The 18,810-nt window shown below is 43.7% G+C and overlaps 1 protein-coding gene across 1 annotated transcript; it reads left to right on the top strand.

Annotated features, from left to right (window-relative positions):
* Positions 1-10,908: 10,908 nt before the first annotated feature.
* myl13 (myosin, light chain 13) lies at positions 10,909-18,424 on the top strand (the record flags this gene model as incomplete). Its single annotated transcript, XM_084328113.1, has 6 exons — positions 10,909-11,007; positions 13,635-13,662; positions 14,205-14,354; positions 15,114-15,287; positions 16,109-16,241; positions 18,310-18,424. 5 exons carry the CDS (start codon positions 10,909-10,911, stop codon positions 16,213-16,215), a joined length of 558 nt encoding a protein of 185 aa, XP_084184239.1. The 3' UTR covers positions 16,216-16,241; positions 18,310-18,424.
* Between the last annotated feature and the right edge of the window lie 386 nt (positions 18,425-18,810).

Below are 18,810 nucleotides of genomic sequence, written 5' to 3'. Positions count from 1 at the left end.
CCCCTTCTCAGTCATGTACCAGCCTCCTCTGTCATGTATACCAGCCCCCTCTCAGTCCTGTATACCAGCCCCCTCTCAGTCATGTACCAGCCCCCTCTCAGTCATGTACCACAGCCCCCTCTCAGTCATGTACCACAGCCCCATCTCAGTCATGTACCACAGCCCCATCTCAGTCATGTACCACAGCCCCATCTCAGTCATGTACCAGCCCCCCTCTCAGTCATGTATACCAGCCCCCCTCTCAGTCATGTACCAGCCCCCTCTCAGTCATGTACCAGCCCCCTCTCAGTCATGTACCAGCCAGCCCCCTCTCAGTCATGTACCAGCCTCCTCTCAGTCAGGGATACCAGCCCCCTCTCAGTCGTGTATACCAGCCCCCTCTCAGTCATGTACCAGCCCCCTCTCAGTCATGTACCACAGCCCCCTCTCAGTCATGTACCACAGCCCCCTCTCAGTCATGTACCAGCCCCCTCTCAGTCATGTACCACATCCCCCTCTCAGTCATGTACCACAGCCCCATCTCAGTCATGTACCACAGCCCCATCTCAGTCATGTACCAGCCCCCCTCTCAGTCATGTACCTGCACGACTGGCGGGGGGGAGCTTAGTAAGAGATGTGATTGGGCCAGCCCAGTGTCAGTCAGTACCAATGGGCCGCTGTCCCAGCCTAGTAGTGGGCCGGTTGTTGACCAAACTTTTTTTTTTAAAGTTACAAATAGTTACCGAGGTCCAGACCTCGGTGACCTCATAGCTGGCTACGGCCATGGTTGTAACCAATGAGTAGGGCTTTCCAATGGTACCCCACGTGGGAAAGAGCGAATCAGGGATCTAGGTGAAAAGTCACAAGCTAAAACAGGAAGAGAATTCTCAGTCGAATGCATTGAAGTCTATGAGAAAATCGTTTTCTGAGCCCTCTCACCTTTTACCAAAACTGCTTCTAATCACTCATCATTTCTGAACGGATTTTTATGAAATTTGGACATGTACTACAAAATACTTCAGGTTATGGACCCAGTGTGTCCTTTCAGCCATGTTATTGGAAATACTACTTCTGGACAATGGACTACTAACTACTACAGAAAAACGCGAGTAACAAGTTTTTCTAATACTCAAGTTCAGACCTATGTTACTCTATTCCATTAGCACTAAAAGTGAGTTTTCTTTATTGTATCGGAAACTTCAAAATGTCATCTTACAAAAGAGACCAGGCTCATGGAGGTGATATGAGTATAAAGTATAGTATTTTGGTTTGCAAAAGAAGTATGCAGTCCTCCAAAACGAAAACAAAAATGGCCAATTATGGGGGAGCCTGTTAAGAAATATTGTCAGATTCAATTTCATTTCAAACCTTTATTTAAACTCGAAAGGCAACTGAGGTTTCACATATTCTCGTTCTCGTCGAGTGTACATAACGGAACATTGGACCAAATGCGTCCAAATTTTTATAGGATTCTAGCACATTTTCAGAACAATAGCGAGTATTACCATTTTCATTGAGGTTTCTTACAAATTAACGATGCTTTATGTTGTCCTTTATATGCCGATTATCATTAAAATCTTAAATTGTACCATATGTCCCCCTTTAGACAACATATGTAACGCTACCAGCGCACTTTTGTTAAGATAATTAGTTTACCATTCGCGGTCGCTATACCGAGGTCGCAGTAATAGTTTACCGCTGTTGGACACATCCCAGTGACATGTGACCTGTGCTAACGCTCTTGGGAAATGTATTCATGTAGTTTTCAACATTTTCACCTTTACATTTTAAACCAATGCTGCCATCTACTGACAACAGAAAGTGTTGTCTAATCGTCACCTTGAGAATCACTTCCGTATACAGCGTCGCCCGAAACCCATTCTAGAGATTCCCACTTTTTACTGGGAATGGGGCGTGGCCGTATTTGGTCCCAGACAATAAGAGTGGCTGCCATTGGTCACTGTGACGTTACAGAAATAAGCCAAAATAAAAGGCATGCATATAAAATCACACAGCATATATAATTATAACAATAAGGCAACAAGGCGAGGCAAAAGTAAGGATAACAGATCAATTAAAACATGTACAACTTGATTGCAACAGAGGGGTTAAGGGTTATGTTAAAGTGGAATGTGGTCCAGTCTCTTGAGGTCCTCTTGAAGTTGACAGGCTTCAAATTTGAAGTACCTCAAAACTTTTAACAAAAATAAAAAGCTGCTTGGATCATAATGTTATGCACAACATGACATTAATGCATGCACAGTTACACACAAATGCATGTGATTGTCAAGCAATCATTGTGATTTTTTTAATAGTTTCAAGTTTCTTTAATAGTTGTCATACAGAAGTACAGAATACTTTTATACAAAATGCTTCTTTCTGTTACGCTCCAGAGACTGTGCTAGACAAAAGATAAGTATGAAATAAAATAGTATAGCATGTAAAAATAGAAGTAAAAAATAGAAGTCACGTACGTAGACACAGTGTTCAGTATATACATATGTACAATGTTCAATGCAGAATAGAAGTAACTGAGTTACCATACAATATACAATATACTATGCAATATACTAATATACAATATACTATATAGTGCAAAGCAGAAATTGGATGAGGTACAATTTAGGTACAATTTACAGTAAGGTGTACTGAGGTATGGGTTGTAGTGCAAATCCTTTACCAATAAATATAAAGTGTGTTTAGGTGTTCTAAAGTGTGGAGAGTGGGTGCTGCAGTGTGTTGTTTGTTTAAAGTGAGTGTGTGTGTGACGGATCTTATTGGTCTACTCTGCGTTGTGTGTTAAATGCTGATGTCCCGAGGGGGAGTCGAACCGGGGGCTCCCGCTCCGCGAGCGACGACATAGACCGCTGCACTAAGAATTGAATCCACTGCTAAGTACCGTACCTATGCGTCTATTAACCCTGTTATGAGGAAGTGAGTTTAACTTCCCAGCCTGCTTACTGCCACAGTCACTCTCAACACACCTGTTTCTGTGACTGTGGATATACTCACGGGCACCCGTTACACTCACCTCCCTAAACTCACGCCACCTCAGGACATCCGGGTCACGGCACCACTGTGACGGATCTTATTGGTCTACTCTTCATTGTGTGTTAAATGCTGATGTCCTGAGGGGGAGTCGAACCGGGGGCTCCCGCTCCGCGGGCGACGACATAGACCGCTGCACTAAGAAGTGAATCCACTGCTAAGTACCGTACCTATGCGTCTATTAACCCTGTTATGAGGAAGTGAGTTTAACTTCCCAGCCGGCTTACTGCCACAGTCACTCTCAACACACCTGTTTCTGTGACTGGGGATATACTCAGGGGCACCCGTTACATGTGCGTGTGGATGTGTGTGTTGTGAGTGCATTTGATGGTTGTTGCATAGTGTTATTGTTCGTTGAGCAACCTGATGGCCTGGGGATAGAAGCTTCTTCTGAGTCTTTCTGTGCTTGTCATGAGACTCCGGTATCGCTTGCCTGACCGCAGCAGTTCAAAGAGGCAGTTGTTTGGGTGGCTGGAGTCCTTGATAATTCTCTTGGCCTTACCCATGCACCGCTTGTTGTAAATGTTCTGGAGAGTGGGAAGCCCCCCTCCAATTGTGCGTTCAGCTGAACGTGCCACTCTCTGTAGTCTGCTACGGTCTTGTGCGGTGCTATTCCCAAACCAGGAGGTGATATTGCCAGTCAGGATGCTCTATTGTACATGAGTAGAAGTTCTTAAGGATCTTCTGACTGACTTGGAACTTCCTTAGGCACCTGAGGAAGTAGAGGCGTTGCCGTGCCTTCTTCACAACACTGTCAATGTGTGTGGTCCATGTCAAGTCCTCGGATATGTGGGCTCCGAGGTACTTAAAACTGTTCACTCTCTCAACCGGTGCCCCGTCGATGCTGAGGGGGCTGTAGTCCCTGACCCCCGACCTCCTAAAGTCCACAATCATCTCCTTTGTTTTGCTGACGTTCAGGGAGAGGCTGTTCTCCTGGCACCATCCCGCCAGGACCTTGACCTCTTCCAGGTAGGCCCTCTCGTCGTTTGCAGAGATCAGGCCCACCACTACTGTGTTGTCAGCAAATTTGATGATTGTGTTGTTGTTCCGCTGAGCCACACAGTCATGTGTGTACAGGGAGTAGAGGAGGGGACTCAGAACACAGCCCTGGGGGGCCCCTATGTTGAGGGTGATGGATGAGGAGGTGCAGTTGCCTGCTCTCACCACCTGGGGTCTGCCCGTCAGGAAGGCCAAGACCCACTGGCAGAGGTCATAGTTCAAGCCCAGGTCCCTGAGCTTGGCTATGAGTTTGGAGGGGACTATGGTATTGAATGCTGAGCTGTAGTCGATGAATAGCATTCTCACATAGTTCCCCTGCCTCTTGTCCAGGTGTAATGCTGCTGTGTGCAGCACATGGGCTATGGCGTCCTCCGTGGACCTGTTGGGGCGGTATGCAAATTACTTGTTACATAATGTAACAAGTAACATATGAGTTCAATCAAAGTTCACATCCTGCAGGTTCCTGTGAAACCCAGAAACCGGGAGGGATTCAGTGTTTCATAAAGGGGCCATGATAGCCCTCAGTTCCGCTCTTTCATCATTCTTTACTTGGAACAAAGTACAGCTCCTCGTGCCTGCTACTGTACTATTTCACACTGAGCCAGAATTGCAGCCTGACCGGCCCTGAACACGCACATCGCCTCTGAATGTCACTTGTAATTGCATGAGTCTTTGGAATTGGTCGTATCCTCCTTTCTCCAACCACACATCCTCTCCTGATTAAGAGGGAGTTATTGTTTTACAGAATTATAACTGAATCCCGACCACTAAGTCTTGTATAACTGACAGGCATGCTCTACCGTTTGAGTCCTGATAGTTAAAACCGCCCCGCTATGGTAGACGTACAGCTGCGCTGAAGGTCGCCCGGTGGGGCCAAATAACAATTGGCATTGTAAACCGGTTGGAGGCTTTCCAAGGTACATACCAGGCAGACAACAGGCTGACACCAAAATAGCCAAGTGGACAGGTCTTGAAGGTTTTACGAGCTTGCACCCGTAGAGATGGTCATGATGGTCATGAGTCATGAAGTCTGTCAATGGCCATCACCTAGAATGTAGAGGGGGGGGGGGGGTGCGGGCAGTGTGCTATGCAGGACTTGATCCATGTATACTTAGACTGACATGACCAGTTTGTGTCTCAAGTAGAGTCATGTGTTGTCTGAGAATAATGAGGATCAAAACGGCAGCCTTGCCTTTTCATTATTCCCCAGTACACGCTACGTTTATGCAGTGGCCAGGCCAGAGTGGGTCCAGGCTTTTCACCGCAGCTTACCAATTACAGAACAAGCCTTAGTTAGTTGCATTTCTACTTACTCAGAACAAAAGTCTGGGCCAGGCTGTATCTTCGCAGATAGACTTGAACTTATGTCTTCTTAGGCATAACTAGAATGAAATGTCTTTGACGGGGGTAATCCAACAGACTGTATACAATTGAAGGCTAAATCCATCCAGTGTTGTGACAGAGAATGGCAGAGAAAGTCCATTATTGTGTGTGTGTGTGTGTGTGTGTGTGTGTGTGTGTGTGTGTGTGTGTGTGTGTGTGTGTGTGTGTGTGTGTGTGTGTGTGTGTGTGTGTGTGTGACTGACTGACTAACAATGGAATCGGCCCAATTTATCAAGCACAATTTTTACAAGAAGATTTACAAGAGAGCTTTTGAAATAATACACGCAAACTAATTTCCACTTGAAATGTGTCCTTGAAAACAGTCGGCGTGCATATTTTGTGTTTTAATTAGCCTAAATTGTGGCACAGTATTTTTATCAACTTGCAACCTTTTACATAATGGTAATATTCATAAATTAGGCCCAATTACTGTAGCACACATCTAGGGATGTCCTCCTGGGGTCCTCTCCATTGGAGATTGTTACTGACAGCAGCACTAATGTGCTCTACTGACTTGGCCCCAGGTCTATGTTCTCTCTTTGGCAGCAGCCTCAGCTTCAATATGGCTTTTATTTGAAATACTGTCCAGGTGGATTGGAGTTTTCTTTTGCCCTGGATGACCACTGGAATATCCTAGTTCTGTCCAAACTGACTGAAGTGATCCTGTTCAGGCTCACAGGGCCGGGTTGCTTTGTTAAACTATCCTTCTAGAGGAAAGGAAACCTCCTGACTCATTCAGTATTCATATTCACTTAATAAGTCCTCGCTTCACTTAACAATAATAATAATAATGATAAAACTAGAAGAAATAATAAATCTGTGTTATACATCTAGGCTAATAATACTAAATACAAATTAAAATAAATAACAACAGGTAAAAAGTAAAAATAAAAATAGCAATAACAAGTCAAAATCAATCAAGACATCACAAACAACACAGAAGACATTAGACACTAGACAGACAACCGTCTAGTGTGGTAGTGAAAGGGTTAACCTTCTGTAGTGTGGTTGTGAAAGGGTTAACCCTTTGTCGTGTTGCAGTGAAATGGTTAACCTTCTGTATTGTCGCAGTGAAAGGGTTTCTACCTCTTTGGTAATGTGGTAGTGAAAGGGTTAAACACTGTGGACATGCCTCTCACAGCCATAGGTCCATACTGCAGCTTTAAGCTACCACATGACGGGTGTCAGCACCATACTTTATCTGTAATTCTATACCAAGGAGGGCAAATGGAGGAGATGTCACTCACGTCATTGTGTCGTACTGTATCATTGGGGTGTCTTTTCCATTCAATTTGGTGCCCTAACACTCCACCAGCGCAATCTGAGCATTTGCCGTACCCCCATCTCCCATTGTGTGGCTCACTGGGGATTTAGCCTTGTACTCTACCAGGATCTTTAAATACAACACCAAAGCAGCTGCCCCGTTCATGGCTACCCGCAACCCATGGACAAGGAGACAACATTTTAATGAAATCTCTGTGTAGCTAGTGAATGTGTCCATTCTGATAATGGATGTAACAATGGCCGTTTGTCAATCGAATTCCACGTTAGAGTTCTGAGAAAATATCCCAAAAACCTTACACCTGATAGGATTAACATGCTTCCTCCACCCTTGGGCAGTTCAATCAATATTTATGTGAATGTCAGCTATTCTCACTGAATGCCCAGAGTCAATACTGTCTGGACTGTCTGCTCCATGGCAAACTAGCCCCTAATCGAGACAACTGTGGATCCAATGTGGATGGACGCTCGGTTAGCGGCCAATGGCAAACATACAATCTATACACAGAAATGTAATTGATAGAATGACCATTTGCATTTGAAGCTACATCCTTGAATGGTAATTTGACAGGTACACTGATTATCACTGCCAAAGAAATGTTTGATTATGTTGTCACAGAGATCAGTGTTGCACGAGACAAAGAAAGCTGGGCATGTCGCTAGGGCAAAGAAGACATATTTTTTTTATTAATCTTTTTCCCCCTCCTTTTTCCTCAGTTTTTCTCCCATCCCAATGTTAGTCGTTATGCCAATTCCCAATCCCCTTCCTGGTCGCTGCGCACCTACCCCCCACAGTCGGTCTGGGAGAGTGGAGGCTATCACGTGCTTCCTCCGACACACGTGTAGCCAATCAACCGCTTCTTTTCACCTGGCAGCGCGGACTCTCACTGAGAGGGTGTAATGTGTGGAAAGATCACACTACCCCCCTTAGATCCTATCCTCGCTGAGCAGGCGCCCCGACCGAACTGTAGGAGTCGCTGTTTACAACGACCAGGACCCACCCATCAACTTTCCCACCCCTAACACTGCCAATTGTGTTAGTATGAACGACCAGCCAAGCTGATAGCAATGTGGAGAGCTGGGCTCGAACCCAGCGTCTCCTGCATTGGTGGCAAGCGCCTTGCCCACTACACCACCTAGCCGCCAAGAAGACATCATTCTAATCGATATTGCAGTCAGCAGTTATAATGAACATTCTGCATAAACAGTCTACACATGAAACAAACCTCTTGGCCCGTGACACGATCAATATCCAATGGGTGTTAGAGGCACCGAAGGACATGATGATACCATGGGAAAGGGCTTTTCTATACATTCAAGTTCTACGGTCCTATATGCATCGTCGACAGAGCTCAGTCCCAGGAAGCGTCTCTTGTAGGGCTGTCCCCGACTAAGGATTTGGATGGTCGACTATGATTGGCCAAGATTTGCCGTTAGTCGACTATTGGTCAAAAAAAAAAAAAAAAAAAAAAAAAGTATAATATTTTTTTGTATCATTCCATTTGGGCTGTGGGGGGTGCTTAACACATTGGCGACCGCTGGGATGCGTCTAATAATTATAGTGGTTGAGGACCAGCTTTTGTCAACAGACCGGTGTCTTTTTGTACAGCTAAATCTATACTTTATAGTATTGCTATCTGTCCATTCTCATTGTCAATTGAGTTCATAAACCGTCCCTTCAAAATGGCTTAAAGAAAAAAAAATCATCAATAGGTTGTCATTTTATAGCGCCGTGAATATGAGCATTATAGCGGGTTTTGTCTCGTATATTTTCTGGAAGGCTAGTTATAGGGCTAACAGCTGCTAACGTTATATTCAACGGCATTTCCGTTTTACATATGCTAAAGAAATAACTCAAACTGCATATCATCGGTACTGTCCCAAAGCATGTATGCATCAAAGGGGGGGGGGGGGCGGGGGACGTTGTTTAGTATTATTGATTACCAATAACAGTGTCCGTGTAACTAGCCACATACGCCAATCGGCTGGTTGCGTATCATAGCAAGCTCTGATCCGGCTGTAATTTATGTGAAAAAGATCTTACCATAAGCCGGTGGGATACCCCCGAGCATTTCCCCGTTATCGATCGGCATCTGGTAGATCGATATGTCCATTGGCTGATGATAAATCCCCTTATTCCATTGTGAAATCTGCGATTCGAAACGTAATCCACGGTACATGCTGCAGATCCAGGATCCGGGTACTAAAATACTCCATTGAAAGGGGAAAAAAAGTTTTCCATTCGCCCACAGGGCATACTGGGGCCCCTAAGAGGATCTGGCCGGTATTGCACGTTCTCGATTTCACAGACTAGGGAATATATGCAGTGCCGATCCGCGACCTTGACCCGGTTATTCAAATGGAATAAAAGCAATAACAACTTGCCACGGCTTTATACGTGATTCTGTCCACAACGCATGGATTCGAAACCCGTATTTATACGTGGTCGGGCGGCAAAGTGTTAATGTCTGAAGGAGTCGACTGAAATACGTAGGAGTCTGCAAAATAACTCTTCTTAGCTTTTTTTGCTGGTGGAACCACACAATCCGCATAGTCCATCGTAGAATGTAGGGCTGTCCCCGACTAAGGATTTGGACGGTCGACTATGATTGGCCAAAATCTTTCGTTAGTTGACTATTGGTCAAAAGAAAATATATATATATAATATTTTTATTTTTTTTATATTTTTTAATATTTAAAAAAAGAAAATCATTCCATTTGGGCTGTGGGGGGTGCTTAATGTCTGAAGGAGTCGACTGAAGGCTTCTTGTCCTCTGCAAAATAACTCTTCTTAGCTTTTTTTGCTGGTGGAACCTTACAATCCGCATCCTCCTCTTTTAAGTCCATCGTAGAATGTAGGGCTGTCCCCGACTAAGGATTTGGACGGTCGACTATGATTGGCCAAAATCTTTCGTTAGTCGACTATTGGTCAAAAGAAAATATATATATATAATATTTTTTTTTTACTTTTTTTTTATATTTAAAAAAAATAATCATTCCATTTGGGCTGTGGGGGGTGCTTAATGTCTGAAGGAGTCGACTGAAGGCTTCTTGTCCTCTGCAAAATAACTCTTCTTAGCTTTTTTTGCTGGTGGAACCTTACAATCCGCATCCTCCTCTTTTAAGTCCATCGTAGAATGTAGGGCTGTCCCCGACTAAGGATTTGGATAGTCGACTTTGATTGGCCGAAATTAGCAGATAGTCGACTATTAGTCGACTATGAAAAAAATAAAAAAGTATAATTAATTTATTATTATTATTATTTTTTTATCATTCCATTTGGGCTGTGGGGGTGCTGTCTGAAGGAGTCGACAGAAGGCTTCTTGTCCTTCTTGTCCTTGGCTGGTCGACTACGGCTCCTTTCGACCGATTAGTCGACTAATCGACTAATAGGGGTCAGCCCTAGTCTCTCTGTGACGTCGCATCTTGGCTGTCTCGTCTCTGAGGTCGGAAGAAACTTGCTCATGTGCAGAAATCTTGACTAAACTGTCCGAGACCACAGGGGATCACATGGTAGTGAATCCTGTTTCAGGGTGGATCTATCAAATTAATGCTCCACAAATCCCTCCCAGGTCAGAACATCTGTTCCATAAATAAATTATAATCGTTGAGACTCATGCTTGCCCATGCATCATAATTTCAAGGACAAGGTTGTCTCTGAGCCATTAGCTGCATCTCAATTCGGGGGCAGCGTCCTTCAAAGGCGCCATTTGAAGGCAGAATGCGTCACAGTCACAGTTGCAATTGTCAATAAGGGTGGAAGGTAATTGCAGGAAGTTGATCTCAATAGAACAGTGTAATTTAACCAAACTCGTCCCCTCCTCTCTCCAATAATCTCCTCCTGCAGCAACATAATTGAACTAATCAGGGAGATCAAAAGAGACCAAAATTAGGTTTTAATTACAAGGACGGAAATAGCCGGGGGAAATCAGGCTCAGGATTTCGACCAAAAGGGGTTTCTGTCAGTGGCCTCTTGATGATGTACGGTCCACCACCTCTTAGTCTTAAATAGAAGCACAAAGGCATGGCCTTTTATAGTCCTCCCCCTATTGTTGGCAGTGTGACAGGTCACCGGGGGGGGTGGTGGGGTGGAGACGACACCTGTGGACAGTGCATAAAGGCGCCCAGCCCCTACGGGACCCTCTACCCAGAGTGTTGCGGACTGCCTTGACAAAGTATACTCTCCCAGTCTTCTGTGTCTCCTGAAATCTTCTCGCAATGGCACCCAAGAAGAAGGAAGAGCCCAAACCCGCAGCTCCCAAGGCCCCCGAGCCCGAGCGCCCCAAGACCCCGGTTTTTGACGCCACAGGAATCGAGGTACTAAACTCTTCTCAGTACCTATAGGCTTGAGAAAGAAGTCTGTTGATGTATTATGTTGGATGGTAGAGAAATGGAACGAATGTTTTTATAATCATTTGCTATTATGAATGGCAAATATATATATATAGTTCAAGTTTCAACTTCAAGTTTGTTTATTAATTGTCACAATAATATAGGCTACACATACTTTACGGTGAAATGCTTGGTTCTGTATGAGCCCCTGAGAGTGTGCTTCATACAGTAAAGTAAAAAAGTAAGTAAAGAGGAATATACAATATACATATATACAATATGCAATACAATATACAATCTAAGTACAGTGAGTAAAATGAGTAAACAGTGAGGTACAATGCAGAAAATGAGGTACACAACTTTAATTAAGGTAAGGTGCTAATGCAAATGAGGTATGAATGTAGTGCAAATCTCTTTAATAATAGATAAATATCATGCAGTGTTAACGTGTCTAAAGTGAGTGTTAAGGTGAGTGTTTGTTTACAAGTGAGTGTGTGCATGTGGATGTGTGTGCAATGAGTGTAGATGATGGGTTGTTACATAGAGTCATTGAGCATATATATAGTCGGCTAAAGCTTGAAATCAAGCCACTCATTTAGGAACACTGAAAAATGTTACGTCTGCACAACTCAAAATGATATTAGTACACTTCGGAAGACTGCTTTTAACTGCTGCTGTGACCCACTGTCACCTCCATTCATATGTAAATACTGAACGGAACGTGCAATGTTACTCACTGTGCCTTGTATATATATATTTATCTTTTTTACATACCTTATTTTCTAGCACTCGCTTGTATTTAAATATGTTTAAGTTAAGTATTGTGTGATTTTGTGTGAAGGGCGGACTAGCAAAGTAAGATTTTCATTGTATGGCAAACTGTCTAACTGTGCATATGACAATAAACAATCTTGAATCTTGAATCTTGAAGACCAAACGGACCTTTTGAGGAGATCATTTAGCAGGGACTGCTTGGCCATTCGTTTATAGTCACGCCTGTTCCAAGAGCATCAGAGAGCCCGACTGACATGGTGATGGCAGCGCATCATGCCGATGGAGATGTTTCAACTGGGGCTGAACATGATATGATCACACCGCACGGTATTTCCATATTTCATGCAGCTTCATAGAATGTTTGCTAATCACAGCAAAGTTCTACGTTAAACATGTGGGCATGCAGTTGACATAACTGTACATTTTTAGTTTTTAGTTAAATTAGAAGCATACTACTGTACATAATAGAGGACATGTTGGAAAGTTTGTCTTAATGCTGACTTGGCCTCTTCTCAATGGATAAACGTTTTCCTGGTTGAGGGAGCAGCCATATTACAATGGAGTGAGGTTAAAGCCACACAATATGATTTTCATTATGACGGTGAATAGCGGACCACCCACACTGCTGTTTCTGCTTGTGGGAAAGAAGGCTGGAAACCCAGGAAGAGGAGAAATACATCTATACTGTATACTGTAACCACCAGAACCCTACATCTTTACATGTGTTTTTTCTTCTTTTTTTTTTTACTGTTTTGATAATATTTTTGCACAGCTTCAGGGCCTGGTCATTAGCTAGATATCTATACAAAAATAGAGTGTGAATATGTTTTCCATATGGTAAGATAAACGTAAGATTGTGGCACAGTAAAAATTAAAATAAAAAATTATAATTGGTGTCATATTTTATCCATCAACATCTCTGTTATACACTTTAAGAGTCACTGTAGAAATCCTGAAGGTCATTTTTACTCGTGTATGTAATTAATCTCCCCCCAAAGGATTACGATTCAATGTTAAATTTACATAATTAGCTTTGCTAAAATAAAGCCAAATTTGTACTTGTATTTTATACTGTGTTTAAGCTGCTTAATAAATTCACAACTATCTTTTCCCAACAGAGTTTGGCCATGCTATTTTCCCCCCCATCTTATTATAATTGAAATGGAAGTAACGCAGCTTCATTGACTTTATTTGAGAATTTCTTTTAAATGCAGTCTATACCTTTCAAATTAAATTAACTGTGCAAGCCTATTCCAAGTTCTGGGACATGTGTTTGGGAGTATGTCAGCTTTGTTTGTCTTTCCCTTGGTAAAGTGACCTAATGTCCATCACCTCGTTAAGCCTTGAGCAGTGACATCTTGACCCTGTTGATTGTATAAATGTTTTGTCTTGGTGTTGTGTGAGGTGTCATCTAATGAATTCATTAATGAATTATGATACTTAGGCTAAGACCCCCTTTACCATCCCGACCCAAGTCTGAAAAGTCGAGATCAAGTTGAATATCTGGTGTCAATTGAAGGTGGTAGCTGACAGTTGGCTGCAGGCGTGAGAGTGTTGTACCCAAGGTCATCCGTAAACAAAGCAAACTAAGATTAGAATGGATTCCTTGAATAAGCAGAGTGTAACAGTAGCCACTGGAATCTCCTAGTGCTGGGAGCTTTATGGGCGAGGTGTGGATGGGAGGAGCCTCATAAGGTCAGGGGTCGTGCTTAAACAGTTTGCTCTCTGTCATTGTCACTGTCCATCCATTCACTCAGAATCTGTAATAAATTCTCGTGGTTATGAATGACTGATTTGCACGTTATCTGACGAGTTCAACTGCTTTTGTTTCTCTGTAGCTGGAGTTCACCCCAGAGCAGATTGAGGGTAAGGATGAGGTTGTTGTTACAGTTGTCAGTTGAGTGGCATGCGTTGTTATTGGCAGAGGCCATGGATGGTTTGTTGTGATAGTGGTCTGCATGGGAATTCATCAGGGTTGGGGAAATGTTCAACAACCGATGGTAATTATAGCGATGGGTCTGTGTTCTCAGAAATGGTGGGGGAGGTATTTTCAACACTGTCATGTTGGAAAGAAAAAGAAGAAATAATAAGCATCCAATTCACGTAAAGATTACAGTCCCTTTTTCTCACCTGATATACAGGTACCGTCACACAATTGACCTGTCTCAAAACCCACCCTCCTTTCTTGATCCTCCAATCGCGACTGTGTTTGTCCGAGGAAAGCAACAGTTTGGAGGATTGGTGTGATTGGAGGATCAAGAGAATGGGGATCAGAGGTGTGACATCTTCAGGAACTCTGTATGCTGACAAACTGCTTTAAAAGCTGCATGTCCTGTGCTCTCTAAGAGCTGGGGGCACAGATACAGTAGAATGCATGAAGTAGACCTCTGCAAACACACTCTTCACAGACTTCAAGGACTCCTTCCAGCTGTTTGACAGGACACCACTTAACGAGATGAAGATCACTTACGGACAGTGTGGCGATCTGATCAGGGCACTGGGCCAGAACCCCACCAATGCCGAGATCATGTACGTCCTTGGAAAGCCCAAGCCTGACGGTACGAATCTCACACAACTGTTTCACTCTGTCGATTAACCACTGTGTCGTCTATGAGCACACACAGACTATTGTAGTTTTGTCACTGTAAATTGTTGAAGGCGATGTTTGTTCAACACAGAGAGGATGTGGCGCAGTTTGAACAAAGCATCTGTCCAACTTCCAGGCCCGTCGGGCCGGTTATTCAAAATAACACATTTCAGTCCCAATCACAATCAGAAACACTTTAGTGCCTAGTGGTATGGGTTACATACTGTACATACGCAATTTGCGTTGGCACATGGCACCGTGACATCCTGTGACATACCAACACCAAACCAATTGACGCAGGACTATTAATGTTACATGGAATAAGGACACACAGGATTCACAAATTGTCAGCAGACAATTGGACCTGTCTCAAACCCTGCCCTCTTTTCTTGATCCTCCAATTACAACTCTGTTTGTCCACAGAGGAAACAGTTGCGATTGGAGAAAAAGAGGGTGGCGTTTGAGATAGGTCCATACAGTACATACAGTATATTCAGACAGTAGACTGGACGAAACAACATAGTTCGTTAAACACTGTTTTCCATACACATTGTAGTTATTTTGCATTTAGATTTTAGTTTACTGTCATCTCAACTTAAAATGAAGTATACAAAATTAAAATAGTGTACCTAGAGAGCACCTCTACCTGTAAACAATCTTAGCTTTTTTGCTGCATAACCCCCTTTCCCGCCTGTGTCCTGTTCCACATGTCATACCATGTCCTCTGCAGACATGCAGACGAAGATGCTGGACTTTGACCAGTTCCTGCCCATTCACCAACACATCTGCAAGGCCAAGGACCGCGGCACCTTTGAGGACTTCGTTGAGGGTCTGCGGGTGTTCGACAAGGTGGGGGACGGCACAGTCATGGGTGCTGAGCTCAGGCACGTCCTGGCAACACTGGGTAAGCTGACACCGAGCTGGAACAGTGCTGACACACACTCTATAGTGGGACAGACCTCAGCTCAATAGGAAAATAATTATGGAGCTGCTGAGGCAATGGTTAGAGAGGCGGGCTGGTGACCAGAAGGAAACGGAATCCTCAGACGCGGTAAATCCCTAGACCGCATTCATCTGGATGGGGAAGGAGGAGGAGTGTGCTCCCCCTACCCCCCCCCCACAACGACTACCATTGAGGTGCCCAGCAAGGCACATAGCCCCGATTAGCCTCTGTGGAGTTGCTCAGAGGGTAGCTTCTTCCACAGGCTTTCTTGAGATTAAGAAATGGAGAAGTGAGATTGAACGGTACTGTGTTTGCACTGGGTAGTGTGTGTGTGTGTGTGTGTGTGTGTGTGTGTGTGTGTGTGTGTGTGTGTGTGTGTGTGTGTGTGTGTGTGTGTGTGTGTGTGTGTGTGTGTGTGTGTGTGTGCGCGCGCGTGCGTGCGTGCCTGCGTGCGTGCGTGCGTGCGTGTGTGCCAGACAGTATATGTGTGTGACTCTAACTCCCCCTGGCCACTGCTGTAAAGAAGCATTTGTTTCTACTACTGTAGTCTTGTCTGTTAATAACAAATCCAGTTATTAGGGGGGGGGGGAAACAAACATACCGTACCTGAGTGAACGTACTTTGTCATTAACAAGCAGCTAAAGTAATTTGTGGACTGTACCAGGAAGTGCTTCCTTGCAGCTCACTGCTCACAGATATGATGATGATGATGATGATGATGATGATGATGATGATGATGGATGATGATGAGGAAGGTACTGTCGCTTCCCTGTGGGTCTCAGGAGAGAAGATGAAGGAGGATGAGGTGGAGCAGCTGATGGCAAACCAGGAGGATGCGAACGGATGCATAAACTACGAGGCGTTCGTGCAGCACATCATGGCATCTTAGAGAGACCCCATCTGCACCTGCGAGAGGTACGGGCAAGGCCAGATTAAGACTTCAGAGGCCCCTGGGCCAGATTCTTGTGGAGGCCCCCCCACACACACGTGCACGCACGCACAGTGGCGTTTTTATATGTCACTTTAAAAAATATATAGAATACCGTAATTCCTCTAATAGTAACCCCGGCTTGTATTTGTTTCAACTGTAGTGGATACCAGGCTTGTATTAGGAGGAGGCATGTATAAGAGAGAGGCCTATATTTCTAATTTTCAAACAGATCATAATGAATAAATCAACATTTTGTGTCAGTTTGAACCTCTTCTCTGTCGCTAGCGTCAATAATAATAACAACGTTAGCATTCTTGTCCTCTCTGCCCGCGGCGCCTGGCTCAGCCTCTTTAACGTTGCTGCTACTAGTGCTAGCCAGGCTAGCCTTACCTGACGGGGTGAAAAAAGTTGCGATAGTTGGTATGCTTTGCCGAAGTAACGCGCTCTTTCTGTCCCTTTCCTATTTAGACTTTAACTTAGCAGCTCCGCTTTCCCACCGTTTAACTTTTGTATCCATGTTTTTTGAGTGTCACTCACAGTCTCAATTGATCATACAGTACTACTCGAGACGAGTCTTAGCCTACTTGATCAACTTGCAAGTGCAATTCTTGCGATCAGTGGTCACCTGACCTGACCTGACAGTGACCCCTGGACCTGGACGTCAGTGTCACGTAGACTCAACGTCTCTCACCCCTCATTATCAAACAATCAATCATATTTTTATTTGCAATACAATTTTTTTTATAAAAATAGATAGAGAAGAGATGAGATGATACTAGTAGTCACTATAGATGCTGTGAAAGTAAACGCTGGATGAGGATCTGATTTTATATATATTTTTTTTCGTATCTCTTTTATTTTTTTTACTGAATGAATGAATGAATGAATGAATGAATGAATGAATGAATGAATGAAAACTGTATTTAACAGATTGCAGAATGGGTACAATACAGTACGGCTCAATACACACAATTGTTAAGGATGCAGAGAAAGATGTTTGTCTTGTTTACATCAGGGTCCCCCATTTTCAATTCATATAGACATTTATGACATACACAACATACATGATATTTATGGCATAGGGACATATAGGTATTTAGTACTAGTACTAGTGTGTAGTGTGGAGGCCCCTAGTCGCGTTATTTCTAAACCTAGCCGCATTTCTGGCAAGACGCTCTCTGATTGGCCGATGCCTGTTTCTACACTGGTTAAGCTTAGGCACTCTTTCGAAGTTGGTTAAGGTTAGAGTTTGTCTTAGAGCGTGACGGGCTGACGGCAAGTTCTTTCGACGGTTAAGCTTAGGCACTCTTTCGAAGTTGGTTAAGGTTAGAGTTTGTCTTAGAGCATGGCGATAGAACGCCAGGTAGTTTGCAGGCTGTTTGACGAGGAAATGGGCAAAGACACATCTCGTCACGCGATTGGGCAAACATGTCAGTGGCCAATCAGAGAGCGTCATTCAGTGCCAATCATTCAGTGTCACAGTATGACATCGATCTCAAAAAAAAATAAAAAAAAATGTGGTGCCTCTAGTGACGAGGGGCCTCCAAAAATGTTTAAAATAAAAGTTAAAAAAAAATAAACAAATATTTGGGCCTCTAGTGACGAGGGGCCTCCAAAAGAAAAGAAAATAAAAGTAAAAAAAATAATAATAATAATTTGGGGCCTCTAGTGACGAGGGGCCTCCAAAAGGCCTCTAGTGACGAGGGGCCTCCAAAAGGCCTCTAGTGACGAGGGGCCTCCAAAAGGCCTCTAGTGACGAGGGGCCTCCAAAAGGCCTCGAGTGACGAGGGGCCTCCAAAAGGCCTCGAGTGACGAGGGGCCTACATTTTTTTTTTTTTTTTTTTTTTGAGGCCCCTCATCACTCGAGGCCCACGGGCCGCGGCCCGGTCGGCCCGGTCGTTAATCCGGCCCTGGGTACGGGCCTTATAATAGTTGTCATAATAGAAGCGGTACTGAATAATAAACAAACTTGAAACTTGAATGTCTCTGTAGTTATTATAATCAATATAATGGCTGTGTAATTGTGAGTGTTCTGTTCTTCTTGTTCACTAGGAAACCAAGACATTGGAGTATTGACCACAGAAGATCTTTGTGTTTGTGTAAATTCCACCCTGTATATTTATCCTTCCTGTGTGTCCCGGACGGATCAATATTTCATCAAAATGCGAGGACATTTCAACTGTTCATTGTTTTTCTATTATTGCCCCCTTTTGTTGACTTTATGCAAACATTGCACATCACCGACTGTTCACGTTGTAGATCAAAAATGGTAAATAAATTGATTCGTTTTCATGGTATTTATTTATCAAAATATTTACCCACAGCTATGGTTTTTGTTGACCTCTACCTGATCAATTACCTTAGGCAGCAGGGGCATGTTGACAGTTCTTCAATATGACCAGCTGAGGGCGATAAAGGTTAGAATTCTGTATTGGAGAGACGTGAGAGGAGGGACTGGAAAAAAGCTTCACAAATCCTAGGCGTATGTGGGGAAATTAAAGTGTGAAGTGATATATTCACTTAATTATATATTCACTTATACAATTGTGAGCG

This window comes from Notolepis coatsorum, assembly GCF_963971535.1.
Source record: "Notolepis coatsorum genome assembly, chromosome: 13".
NCBI lineage: Eukaryota > Metazoa > Chordata > Actinopteri > Aulopiformes > Paralepididae > Notolepis > Notolepis coatsorum.
This window is presented reverse-complemented; position numbering and strand designations above follow the sequence as displayed.